The sequence below is a fragment of the Calidris pugnax genome, unplaced genomic scaffold (genome assembly GCF_001431845.1).
Source record: "Calidris pugnax isolate Ruff unplaced genomic scaffold, ASM143184v1 scaffold275, whole genome shotgun sequence".
Lineage (NCBI taxonomy): Eukaryota > Metazoa > Chordata > Aves > Charadriiformes > Scolopacidae > Calidris > Calidris pugnax.
This window is the reverse complement of record NW_015091057.1, coordinates 213,065-226,468: the sequence shown is the minus strand read 5'-3', so window position 1 is coordinate 226,468 and position 13,404 is coordinate 213,065. Positions and strand designations below refer to the sequence as shown.

The window sequence follows — 13,404 nt, the reverse complement described above, 5'->3', positions numbered from 1 at the left end:
TATTCCCTGTATTTGAAGCTCAGCTGTTCTAGAAGAATAGAGCATGGTTAACTATTTTTTTTTTTTTTTTTTTTTTTTTTTTTTTTTTTTAAAACACTCCCTCCACTATTTACACTGTCCCCACAGTGGGGACGGCCGGCTACGAGGCGTTCACCTTGGGGACCCTGCAAGGACACCCTCACCCGGGGGGGCCAGGAGGGAGGAGGACACCCCATCTCCTTTCCACCAGGTGGGATCTCACCCCCCCAAGACGAGGTGGAGGTGGGAGAAGTGCTCTCGCTGGCGGCTCATCGCAGGAGCGAGTTGTGTCCATTCTCAGCCAACTTCCCCACATGCTTTGCAGAAAACCCAGGCCTCCCCATCGCAGGCAGCCGGGCTTGTTTGCACAAGGCGTGTTTTCTGCTCTGCTCTGGGGAAAGACACTTTTCCCTCCCCACCACCACCACCACCACCAACTTCCGTCTCCCCGTAGCAGCTGAGGGAACGGGGAATTTCAGGAGGGCACCGAGCCATCGCCAACCCAACCGCACAAGCCCGGGCAGCCCCGGGATGAGGGTGAAGGCTCCAGCCTGGCTGGGGATGCAAATATTCCCGGCTGCTCTCGCTGGAGCCCGTCTCCCCCGTGGCCCTGCTGCCTGGTTTGCCAGGATCGATGAGATCTCCACGTTGGCCGCCGGAGCGCAGGCGCTGGGAGGGATGCAGATGGGCTTGAGGCACCTCCTTCCATCTCCCCATCCCACACCCTGCACCCCAAAACCTTCTCTTCGTATTTGGGTGCCAGCTCTGGGGGTGCATGGCTCGAGGAGGTGACACCCTCACATGGTGCTCCATCATCCGGGTGGGAATCTCCTTCCCCTCCACTCTCCCAAGCCCTGAAAAAGGAAGGAAGGGCTTAATTTTGGAGGGTGAAACGGGGCTTCCAGGAAAATGAAGGGCCCAACCCTCCATCCTGCGTCGGTCCTGGCATCCCTGGGTTGTTTATGCATCGGCTCTTTTATACCCGACACGTTCCCCCGCGGGTCCCTTTCCTTATTGCTCTTTAATTGCCCTGCTCAGGAAGCGCCGAGGCTTGACCGCCTGGTTAATGAGTACAGAAGCCAACGACCCCTTCGGTTGAGACCCGGAGCCGTGGGGAGACCCTGTCCCCAACCCCCAGCTGCTCCCCCCCCAGCCTCCTGGCCAGGATAATCCAGCTGTTGGCCAATCCCAGAGCATCCCACCCTCTAAATCCCACTTTGGGAAGGGTTGTTGGAAGCCCCCTCCCACCCCACTCACTCCAGATGTTTGCCCAGAGTGCCAAGCCAGATGTTTGTGTGGCAGCCCCCCCCCCGGCAGCTCTCCAGTCCCCCCCAGCCCAGATGTTTTTTCTCTCCTCCCTCTAATCCAGCTGTGAACATTCCCCACCCCCCCAAGCAGGTGCCCGGGGGGGCGGAACGGGGCGGCCGCGGGGCGGAGCGGGACCGGAGGCGGGTGACGGCCCCGGGGGCTGAGCGCTGCTGCCGACCGGGCGCATCCCGCTGCCGGTAAGTGCCGCGTACGGGGGGTTTGGGGAGGCGGGGGGGGACGGGACCGACCGAACCGGGACAGGATGGGACCCTAAAGGGTGAGAGGGAACCGGGGAGGATGGGGCTGGACCGGGGAGGATGGGTCCCGAGTGGGGTGAGACCGAACCGGAGTAGGATCAGACGCGAGAAGAGAGTCGGAGTGAACTGGGAAGGATGGGGCTTGACTGGGAAGAGTGGGATCAGAGCGAAGAGGGCAGGATGGGAGCCGAGTGGGTGATACAGAACCGGGCAGGATCAGACCCAAAAGTCTCAAACCGAACCGGGCAGGATGGGACCCATCAGGGTGAGATCAAACCGGGCAGGATGGGACCTGAGTGGGTGATACCAAACTGGGAAGGATCAGACCCAAAAGTGTCAGATCGGACCGAGGAGGATGGGGCCAAACTGGGCAGGATCGGGCCCGAGCTTATCAGTAAAACTAATTCAGGATGGGACCCGAGGGTCAGACAGAACCTGGCAGGATGGGACCCATCAGGCTGAGATCAAACCGGGCAGGATGGGACCCAACTGGGTCATTCTGAACCAGGCAGGATCAGACTTGAGGCGGTAAGACCAAACTGGGCAGGATGGGACCCAACAGTGTCAGACCAAACTGGGCAGGATGGGACCCAACTGGGTCATTCAGAACCGGGCAGGATCAGACTTGAGGGGGTAAGACCAAACTGGGCAGGATGGGACCCAACATTGTCAGACCAATGGGAAGAAGGGGACCCAACAGTGTCAGACCAAACTGGGCAGGATGGGACCCTTCAGGTGGGTCAGATCAAACGGTGCAGAAGCAGAGCTGAGTGGGTCAGACCGTACTGGGCAGGATGGAGCCAGACTGGGCAGGATGGGACCCTAGCAGGCAGAGGGAATCAGGCAGCATGGTGATGAACTGGGCAGGATGGGACCCAGCAGAGTCAGAGCGAAGCGGGCAGGATGGGACCCGAGTGGATGAGACCAAACAGGGCAGATCAGATCCAAAAAAAGGTCAGACCCAGCAGGACTGAGGTCAAACACGACAGCCAAAACCAGTTCAGGATGACACCCGAGGGTCAGACCAAACTGGGAAAGATGGGACCAGATGGGACAGGATCAGAGCCAAGCGAGTGAGGCTGATCCAGGCAGGATTGGACCCAACCTGGGTCAGACCGAACTGGGCAGGACGAGGCAGAACTGGAGAGGATGGGGTCAGATCCAGAGAGCATGGGGTCAGATCTGGAGATATTATCTATATGATTATGTACATATATACATACAGAAGTATAAATATATTTAGATATACGAGCATGTGTGTATAGAGGCATAAATATATATATGGGTAGAGCTATGTATATACACGTGTGTGATTCCATGAGCTCAGAGACATATATTTGTGTATATAGGTGTAGAAGTTTGTATATATATGTGTGTGTGAATGAAGACATATATATTTCCATGTATATGCACAGAGAAATGTATGTATGGTATACACGTGTGCATATGCACGCGTGCGTAGAGCCATATATGTTTGTATAGAGGTATATTTATGCCCAGGGGTATACATACAGAGATATATATGCATAGAGGTATAGATCTATATGCATAGACTTATATTTATGTATAGAGGTGGTGTATTTATGTATAGACACATATATGTATAGAGATATATTTATATGGAGATATATATGGATATATTTATATGCTCGTATATATATGTTTATGTGTGTACATGTGGGTGAACACATGGCTGTATATGAGCCTATATGTTTGTGTGTATATATGAATGGGTTTATACAAGCCCAGCCAGAGCCTTGGCACTGCCAGCTGAGACCAGGCCAACTCATTGCACCTCCCCTGCCCCAAACATCTCCCCTTTCCAGCAGGAAAATGCTGCCCGGGTCACTCAGAGCATCCCTGAGATGCTGATTTAATTCAGAGATGAAGCACCAAAGCGTGGGGAGGTGAAGGGAGTCACCCAAGGACAGAGTATATCTGTGGCAGAGCCACCGGGCATCGGCCGAGGGACTGTCCCCTCACCCTGTCCCCACAGGTCCACATCAAGCACCCAAAAACACCTCTCTGGCCCAATTTGGCCACATCGTTACACCTTCAGACTTTGCTAAATGGGAGATTCCCCTTCAAACACCCAAACCTTGGTCCCCAACCACCCTGGGGCAGGTGGGATGTGTCCACAGGCTCTTGAAGATGTTTTTGGGACCAGGCAGAAGGTCTTTGGGGACAGGGATGTTGTGGCTTTGGCCAAGCGACACGTGAGGTGGGAACATCCCCCCCCTTCCATCCCCTTTGAAATCTGCTGAGCCAGAGCTTTCACTTCCATCTCCGCCATCCCAACCCTACCATCAAGCCACCGAGATGTCCCCACCATGGGTCTCCTCCCAGGGCAGGACAAACCAAAGTGGAAGGCTCTCCAGGCTGGAAACCTTTTCCCTTATATCCTATTCGAGGGTTAGAAGAAGCCCAAATTTTCCCCATTTCGGGGTTCGAGTAGCGAACTCGGAGACACCCTCTTCACGTGGATTACCGGGGTGTTAATTAAAGCTAATTTCATCAGAGGAGGGCTTGCACGAGATGGTTTGAAGGCAAAGGGGTTGGAGGAGGGCAAAGCTGCACCAGCACGTTGGGGAGAATATTTTTAATCTCTTCCCCGTCTGGCCGCAGAGCGGTCCCACTTCTCTCTCTTAACCCAGTTCCTCCTTCTCAGGTACCTTAAACCCACGGGATAAGGGTGACCCCATCCTACAGAGCACCCCCAAAAACGCGGGTACCCCTTTTTTTCCCCCCTTGAAGGTCTCATTTTGCCTGGTGCCCATCACCGTGGCATCAGGGCACCCCCTTTCCCCAACCCACCCTGGGCAAATCCCTGTGCCCATCACCCTGTAATCCCAGGGATGGTTGGTTTTCTGGGGGGGCTAAGCATGGAGGGTGCCCACCCCATGACCCCAAAGGCTGGCGGGGTGGGGTTTTTTTGGGGTGAAAAAAAGGGAATTTGGGGGGGATAATATCCGCCAGGCCAGATCATGACCCGGGCACGGCAGCAGGACGGGGCTGAGTGTCTTGATGTGGTTTTGTTAATTGGAAACAGCGATGATTTATGGGCACTGGCAGGCTGAGATTGCAGGGTTTATGGGTGGCTGCAGGCAGTGGGTAGAATGGGGTGGGGATTCTCCGGTGTCTAATAGGGAGGTTGTGCTCGGCGCAGGGGCTTTTTCCCGGGATTGGGAGGGATATTTCCTCCTCTCCTCCAGTTTTCCTATCCATCCCAGCCTGGCAGCACTGGGCTTCAGTGCCCCATTTCCCTCTTACCCTCTTACCTTCAGGTTTTTTGCTCATTTACCACTTTTTGGGGGAGAAGGAGTGCCTTGATTTTCAGCTGTTCATTGTATTTTTGGCTCAGGTCTGGCTGTGAGTGCCCTCTGCCACTGATAACTTGTGTTGCCTTGGGCATGTCCCTTAGCAGTTGTCCCCCCGACCCACTTGAGGGGTCTTTTTGGGAGAAAATCTGTTAAAACCAAGCGTGAACCACAACGATTTCCTTCAAACCCCACTGATTGTGCCTCAGTTTCCCTTGTGTGGGTGCGGCGAGAGAGGATGAGGCAACGGGAGCATCTTCCTTCTCTTGGTGCCACCACCTCAGGTGCTCTCCCTGTCCCAAGCATGTGTCCCAGATGGCCAGACTTGGAAGGAGCCAAAAAAGGAGGGGAAGACCCCGAAATGGGGGAAATGACCCAAAAATTCATGAGCCTGAGAGATCTGGTGGCCTCCGCGGATGGAATACTGGCATCCCCGAGCTGGGTCTAGGGCACATCCCCAGCCCTGGTGGCATTTGCCAGCTCTGGATGTCCCCTGGTGTCAAGGTATGGCTCTTTTTGGGGCGCCATGTGGGTGCACGGGGGGTGCATGTCTGTGCACACATGTAGGGTGTGCACTACGGGTGTGCACACGTGTGTCTGGGTGTGCAGAGGGGGCCTGCATATGTGTCTATAGGGGCCCATGGATGTGTGTAGGGGATGGGGATGTACATACAAGGTGTGGAGCCGTGATGGAGGTGCTGGCGTGGGTTGTGCCATGACACGCAGTGCCATGTGGTGCCCACGGTGCCGTGCCGAGCAGAACCTTGCCATGCAGTACATAGAATCATCCGTGATGGAGGTGCTGGCGTGGGTTGTGCCGTGACATGCAGTGCCATGTGGTGCCCACGATGCCATGCCAAGCAGTACCCTGCCATGAAGTACATAGAATCATAGAAGGTTTGGGTTGGAAGGGACCTTAAAGATCACCCAGTTCCAACCCCCTGCCCTGGGCAGGGACACCTCCCACCAGACCAGGTTGCTCCAAGCCCCCTCCAACCTGGCCTTGAACCCCTCCAGGGATGGGGCAGCCACAGCTTCTTGGGGCAACCTGGGCCAGGCTCTCACCACCCTCTCACCAAACAAGTTCTTCCCCACGTCTCGTCTCCATCTCCCCTCTTTCAGGGTCAAACCCTTCCCCCTCCTCCTAGGGCTCCCCTCCCTCATCAAGAGTCCCTCCCCATCTCTCCTGGAGGGACTGGAAGGGGCTCCAAGGTCTTCCCGGAGCCTTCTCTTCTCCAGGCTGAACCCCCCCAACTCTCTCAGCCTGTCCTCACAGCAGAGGGGCTCCAGCCCTCCCAGCATCTCCATGGTGGCCTCCTCTGGCCCCACTTCCAACAGGTCCATATCCTTCTGATATTGGTGGCCCCAGAGCTGGAGGCAGCCCTGGGTGGGGGGTGTCTCCCCAGAGTGGAGCAGAGGGGCAGAATCCCCCCCCTTGGCCCTGCTGGCCACGCTGCTGGGGATGCAGCCCAGGATGTGGGGGGCTTTCTGGGCTGCCAGCTCACGTTGCTGGCTCATATTGATCTTCTCATCCACCAACATCCCCAAGTCCTTCTCCTCATGGCTGCTCTCCATCCCTTCTTCGCCCAGCCTGGATTTGTGCTGGGGATTGCTGTGTCCCAGTGCCATGCCATGGAGCACAGTGCCCACCCTGCCACCCAAGTTTCTGTTCCCCATCGCCCCAGGGTGCTGCCGTTGGGTGGAAATGGGGAAGCGTTGCTCAATGGGGTGAACTCAGGACCCCAGGGCTGCACTGGGCACAGCTGGGGGTCCCAGCATCCTGTGGCACCCTGTGGCACCCCAAGCCACCCCCTGCCACCCCAGGAGGTAAGACACACTCCCAGGACACCCACATCTTGGGCCACCGTGTCACAGTGGTGTTCCCGTGAGCACCCATGGGATGACAGAGGCTCCTGTGGGTGCCCAGTGTGGGGACTGGGATGGGTGCTGCCCTGACCTGGGGTCCCAGAAGAGGTTTGGGGGGGTCCCAGGTGATGGGGGAGGTCACAGACATGGGGCACTTCTTGGCTTGGAGGTGGCAGAGGTGGGTTCTGGGACTGCCTGGAGCTGGGTTGGCAGTGGGAGTGAGGGGGCACAGTGGGGTGCTAGGGGTGTTCAGTGGGGTGCCAGAGGGGCTCAGTGGGGTGCAGGGGGCTCAGTGGGGTGCCAGAGGGTCTCTGTGGCGTGTCAGGGGGGTAGAAGGGTCATGCAGCATCAGAGAGGGTTGGGGGGAGGAACTGGTCTGCACCCCCTCCCAACTGGTTTCCCCCCATACACACTCTCCCAAGCCTGACCCCATGGCTGGGGTGGGCTCCGGGGTTGGTAAATCCCCCAAACCCCAAAATGGGGCCACCAGGGTGGTACAAGCCAACGTGGTGGCTCCTGGACTTGTGTGTCCCCCCCTGGTTCCCTCTGCCCCATGCACCTGGATGGAGCTGGGCCACTCCCCCTCCCTGCCTCAGTTTCCCTTCCCAGCCTATGTGGGGCCACCCCATTTCCAGGCAAGCTCATCCCCATCAGGTGCCAGGGCATGCAAGGGGAAGCCAGTGTCACCCACGTGCCACCAACTTGGATGGTAGATGGGTCTGCAGGCGATGGAGGAAGTGAGAGGAGAAAGGAGAAGTGGTTCTGCCCACGCACGTGTAGCACCCCATGGGTGGCATGGCCAAGGATCTGGCCAAATGATGTGGCTGGGGTCGGGGGGGTCTCTACACTCCATGGGACCATGTCCTTCACATCAGCTTCAGCCTCTGAGAAAGGGCAGGTGACCTCTTCTCCAGCTCCGAGCAGCCCAGAGGCTGCGTGGATGGGCTCTCTTAGCCCACAAGATGGAAAAACTCTGGGGTCAGAGCGTCACCGGTCCCAACTCCTGGATGAAAGTAACCACCAAACATCTGTGGGTCGTGCTGATGGCATCTCCTGAAACTCAGGGGACACAGCCGGCTCAGGTGACTGGCCGAAGGGTTTTGGCACCCCCTGCAGAGGAGGAGGAAGCCGTGCCACCAGATGCCACAATTTCCTCTCCAGCATCAGGCTGAGGGTGGTTTGGCCTCGTGCTACCCTTTCTGTGGGGTGTAAGTGCCAGGGAAAGTGGAGCTGAGATGGTGGTGATTGTGGCCACCACACTGTCCCTTGTGCCACCATCCCGCACAGTCCCACTCTGTCCACCTTCACCTTCCTGGTGGACCCTTAAATCCGTCATCGTGGTTTAGAATCATGAAATCACAGAATGGTTTGGGTCGGAAGGGTCCATGAAAGGTCACCTAGTCCAAGTCCCAGCCATGAGCAGGGACATCTTCAACTAGATCAGGTTGCTCAGAGCCCTATCCAACCTGGTCTTGAATGTTTCTAGGGATGGGGCATCCCCCACCTCTTTGGGCAACCAGAGTCTCACCACCCTCAGTGGTGAGATTTCTTCCTTAGATCTAGTCTGAATGCTCCCATTTTTAGTTTGAAGCCACTACCCCTCATCCAATCGCTCCAGGTCCTGCTAAAGAGTCTGTCTCCATCTTTCCTGAAGCCCCTTGAGGGACTGGAAGGGGCTCCAAGGTCTCCCCAGAGCCTTCTCTTCTCCAACTCTCTCAGCCTGTCCTCCCAGCAGAGGGGCTCCAGCCCTCCCAGCAACTCCATGGCCTCATCTGGCCCCGCTCCAACAGCTCCATGTCCTTCTGATGTTGGTGGCCTCAGAGCTGGAGGTAGCCCTGGGTGGGGGGTGTCTCCTCAGAGCAGAGCAGAGGGGCAGAATCTCCCCCCCGGCCCTGCTGGCCACGCTGCTGGGGATGCAGCCCAAGATGTGGGGGGCTTTCTGGGCTACCAGAGCACGTTGCCAGCTCATGTTGATCTTCTCATCCAGCAACGTCCCCAAGTCCTTCTCCTCAGGGCTGCTCTCCATCTTTTCATCACCCAGCCTGTATGGATACAAGGGGTTGCTCCAACCCAGAAGGATGGGGCTTATGCGGTTGCACACACTAGTCCAGGTTCATCATGTTAGGGTTGGTGTGACACCATGTGGCCAAGTCACCAACCATCCCCTTTGTCATTCACAGGCACTACTGAGAGGCCACACCAGCAGAGAGGACATTGGCGACGGGAGACCACCACCATGGACAACTTGACAGCCCCCATAGGGGCGGGGAGAAACTCATGCACCTTCCAAGAGGAGTTCAAGCAGGTCCTGCTGCCCCTGGTCTACTCCGTGGTGTTCATGGTGGGGTTGCCCTTGAACGCTGTGGTCATTGGGCAGATTTGGGTGGCCCGTAAGGCCCTCAGCCGCACCATGATCTACATGTTGAACCTGGCCACGGCCGACCTGCTCTACGTCTGCTCCCTCCCGCTTCTCATCTACAACTACACCCAGAAGGACTATTGGCCTTTTGGGGACTTCACCTGCAAATTCGTCCGCTTCCAGTTCTACACCAACCTACACGGCAGCATCCTCTTCCTCACCTGCATCAGCGTCCAGCGGTACCTGGGCATCTGCCACCCCTTGGCCTCGTGGCACAAGAAGAAGGGGAAGAAGCTGACGTGGCTGGTGTGTGCCGCCGTGTGGTTCATCGTCATCGCCCAGTGCCTGCCCACCTTCGTCTTCGCTTCCACCGGCACCCAAAGGAACCGCACCGTCTGCTACGACCTGAGCCCACCGGATCTCTCCACTGCCTACTTCCCCTACGGCATCACCCTCACCGTCACCGGCTTCCTGCTGCCCTTCGTGGCCATCCTCGCCTGCTACTGCAGCATGGCCCGGATCCTGTGCCAGAAGGATGAGCTGATGGGCTTGGCGGTGCACAAGAGGAAGGACAAAGCCATACGGATGATCATCATCGTGGTCTTCGTCTTCTCCATCAGCTTCTTCCCCTTCCACCTCACCAAGACCATCTACCTGATCGTCCGTTCCTCACCCAGCCTGCCCTGCCCAGAACTGCAGGCGTTTGCCATCGCCTACAAGTGCACCCGTCCCTTCGCCAGCATGAACAGTGTCCTCGACCCCATCCTCTTCTACTTCACCAAACGCAAGTTTCGCGAGAGCACCCGGTACCTCCTTGACAAGATGAGCTCCAGGTGGCGACATGACAACTGCGTTACCTACGGCTCCTAGGTGAGGTTGAGGGTCACCTCGCCGACACCAGGACACCCCAATTGCATGGAGCGATTTTGGCTTTAAGCTCCACAGAGCGGAGATGGCTTCAGCTGGGGACATGCTAGAGGACAGAAGGATGGCATCTCCCAGGCTTTCAGCACTTTCATCCCATCTCCAGCCTGCAGCGGTGCAGTATTAACCCCATCGTGGCACAGATCGTGTCCTCTCTCTAGCTTGGTTGCTTGATTTGAGCAGCTTAGCACCATGTTTCCTTGGTGTCCAAGCCACCAATGCAATAAAAACCACTGGTGGGATCATGGAAGACGCAGTGGGACTGTGGAGGACACAGTCCCTGGCTCAGGGAGAGCTGCTGGGGGACGATTTCCCCCCCTTCTCGTTTAAAGCTTCCCTCCCCAGGTCATGTGAAGGCTGGGGAGACCTTGGCTCAGCTCGTACCTCTCTGGTGAACATGGGCCCATGGGTTTCTCCAGCCCAAGATCAGTGTCCCAGACATTTTGGGGGGTAATACTGGGACATCCCTATCCTTCAATCCCCAGAATGGGGACAGGCCAGTAAAAGACTTGGGCCCACTGGTGCAAAATGGTGGGAGAGCATCCCTGATCGGACTGGGAGGTGGGAAGGGGGACATTAGGACTGGATTTCCAAGTGATGACCATGGGCTGGGTTAGACACAAGCCAGCGATGTGTCACCTGCCTGGGGACCTTCAGCATCATCCAGGTCCAGCTCCCTGCTTACCCCAGCACCCCAAATCTGGCCCATCGTGGCATCTTCAACATCCTGCTGTCACCAGGATCCACCAAAATCAGAGCTGGCACACCGGGACATGATGCCAGGAGTCAGGAAACCCATGCCACTGAGCTACTCGATGTCCTCGGCCATGTCACCACGTGTTCCACTGTTGGCTTGGCCTCACCACCAACCCCACACCAGGTTGGGGCTTGAGCTTTGCTCCTGCAGCCTCCAGCGGGACGTTGCTTCCTCCTGGCAAGGAGGGATTTGCTTCCACAGCGCGGGGTGGATGTACCACTAATCGCTCTGCGAGTCTTCTTTAACATATAGGATGTATAGAATAAACGTGTCGTCGTCGTCGTCCCCTTTTTCAGATGGATATGTACACATATATACACCCACTATATACACGTGTGGATCATACATCCAAGAAGGGGAAGGTTTGTAGCCCAGAGGAGGCGACGTGGCGTGGATGTTCTCCACCCTAAATACACTCTATGTATCTATAGTGTATGTATGTACGTATAGTTTACCTACATAGATATGTGTAGGGATGACTGCTTCACGTGGCGTGGATGTTCTCCACCCTAAATACATATAGATATTCTATGTACCTATAGTGTATGTATGTACATATAGTTTACATACATAGATATGTGTAGGGTTGACTCCTTCGCTGCATTTCTCTCTGGTTGTCCATGTGCAATCATCACATCTAAGTTGATTTAGGTAATTTGCTTCAAATCTCTGGAGATGAGCATCCCTCCTGCACCTGGTTGAGCACGCGACTTCATCCCAACTTGCTCCCCGCAAGCGTGTGGCATCTTCCTCGGGTACCAGGGCATCCAAGGACCTCGCCAACACCCAGGGCTGGTGGTCTCAATGTGGCTCCTTGCTGTCGCGAGGATGAGGAGGGTGCCCAGGGTGGTCATCAGCTCTTGGATGTTGCTCAAAGATCTCAGCATCTCAGTGGGCTCCTGTGGAGAAGGATCCTGTGATGGTGTTAGCTCAAGCCACCTGGTTTTACAGGGGCGGTGGCCATGTCCTGGTGGGGAGGACCATGCATGGTGCCAACAGCTTTGGGTTGGACCACAGAAAGTGATGGAGGAGGCAGAACCAACCCTGGAGGTCCCCTTGGCTGGAGCCCATCTAGGCCCAAAATCTTCTAATCTTCTCCAATGTATTTTTGGGGTCCCACAACGAAAGTGATGGAGGAGGCAGAACCAACCCTGGAGGTCCCCTTGGCTGGAGCCCATCTAGGCCCAAATCTCCTCCAATGTATTTTTGGGGTCCCACAACAGAAGAGCAAAATGCTGGGGGCTGGAAGAGTGGTGGCCGGTGGGACAATCCCAGCCTGGTGTCCCCAGCTCTTCGGAGACAAAAGGAAGGGTGACAGGGTGGGAGAGAGCAGGTCACACCATCCGGACCCAGGAGAGGGCGCAAAATATTCAGATTTGGAGAGATTCAGCTGGGTCTGTGGGTGTCCACCCTGCTCCAGGGAGGTATGGAGAAGCCCTGCTCCCTCACACCACCTCCGTTGCCGGCCAAGATTTAACCACAATGCAGCTTGGAGGAGAAAAAAATAAGTAGGTCCCAAAAAGGCCTGTGGTGGCTGCAGTTGGCTCAGGTAGTGACATTCAGCAGCCCCAGGACACCCCCATGATGGTGGACTCAGGAATTTTGAGAGGTTTTAAGGGTAGGAAGCACATGGAGCTCACTTTTTTTTTCACTTTGGGTCTGATCACGTCCTCCCCAGCCTTGGGGTCCTGTCAGCAGATCCCTTGGTGCCACCAGGCCTAAAAGCCAGGGTGATGGGCACAATGGGGTGCCTTAGAGATGGGGTGGGTGCTTCAAAACACCTCCTTCAATTGCAAGACGCTCAACACCAACAGCCTGAGGAGCAGCTCTTACAGCACCCAGAGGTGACGAAACGTGTGGCTCTTCCCAAAATCCCATCCCGAAGGCCAGGTGACTTGTGGGGACACCATGGGGACATCATCCTTATGGCTGGGAGACACCTAGCCCTGGGGGAACCAGAGGAGGAGGGTGGAGGGAGGGAAGGGAGATATGGAGAAGGAATACCTGCTGGGGCGGTGCATCTCACAGCATCGCCGGAGGCACTTTTTAGGTCCTGAAAAATGCATTTAGGGAGGGTGTTGGATTTTTTTTGTTTTTTTAATCACCACCAGGGTTTTTTTTGTGCCCTTGGGACAGAGTAAGCGATGTCCTTTACATGGCCAGGACACATCTCCAGCCCCATCCGTGCAGCCAAGGCCCCAGTTTAACCCACCAACCACCTTCCAGCCACCTTCATATTTTTTTTTCACATCCCTGGAGATAAATAAATCCGTTGTCTTGGGGGAAAGGGGGTTACGAGCTGCAAATAGCAAGCGCTGACAAGCGAGGCTGAAAAAGCAGGAGAAAGTCTGTTGGCGGGGTGGTGCGTTGCTGGAGATCTTTGCAAGTTGGGAACAAGGTGTTCTGCCTTCCCCGAGACGACTCCCAAAGCAGGGGCTGGAGAAAGCCCCAGGAAAGGGGAAGAATCTGGTGCTGGCACCCAAATTTTTTGCTGGTTTATCCTGTTTTCCCCCTAAAAAAGAAAAAAAAAAACAACAAAAAACCACCCCAAAAACTAGGAGGAGATGGAGGGAAGGGGATGAAGGATGAGGGGGCGGG

General features: G+C 56.0%; 1 protein-coding gene across 1 annotated transcript; it reads left to right on the top strand.

The window, feature by feature from the left end:
* The first annotated feature begins 1,460 nt into the window (after positions 1–1,460).
* Positions 1,461–11,091, top strand: P2RY6 (pyrimidinergic receptor P2Y, G-protein coupled, 6). Its single transcript, XM_014956651.1, has 2 exons — positions 1,461–1,523; positions 8,947–11,091. Exon 2 carries the CDS (start codon positions 9,003–9,005, stop codon positions 9,993–9,995), a length of 993 nt encoding a protein of 330 aa, XP_014812137.1. The 5' UTR covers positions 1,461–1,523; positions 8,947–9,002; the 3' UTR covers positions 9,996–11,091.
* Positions 11,092–13,404: the final 2,313 nt, after the last annotated feature.

Coding starts and splice junctions, on each gene's coding strand:
- P2RY6 (XM_014956651.1), top strand. CDS start 9,003: ATGGACAACTTGACAGCCCCCATAGGGGCGGGGAGAAACTCATGCACC.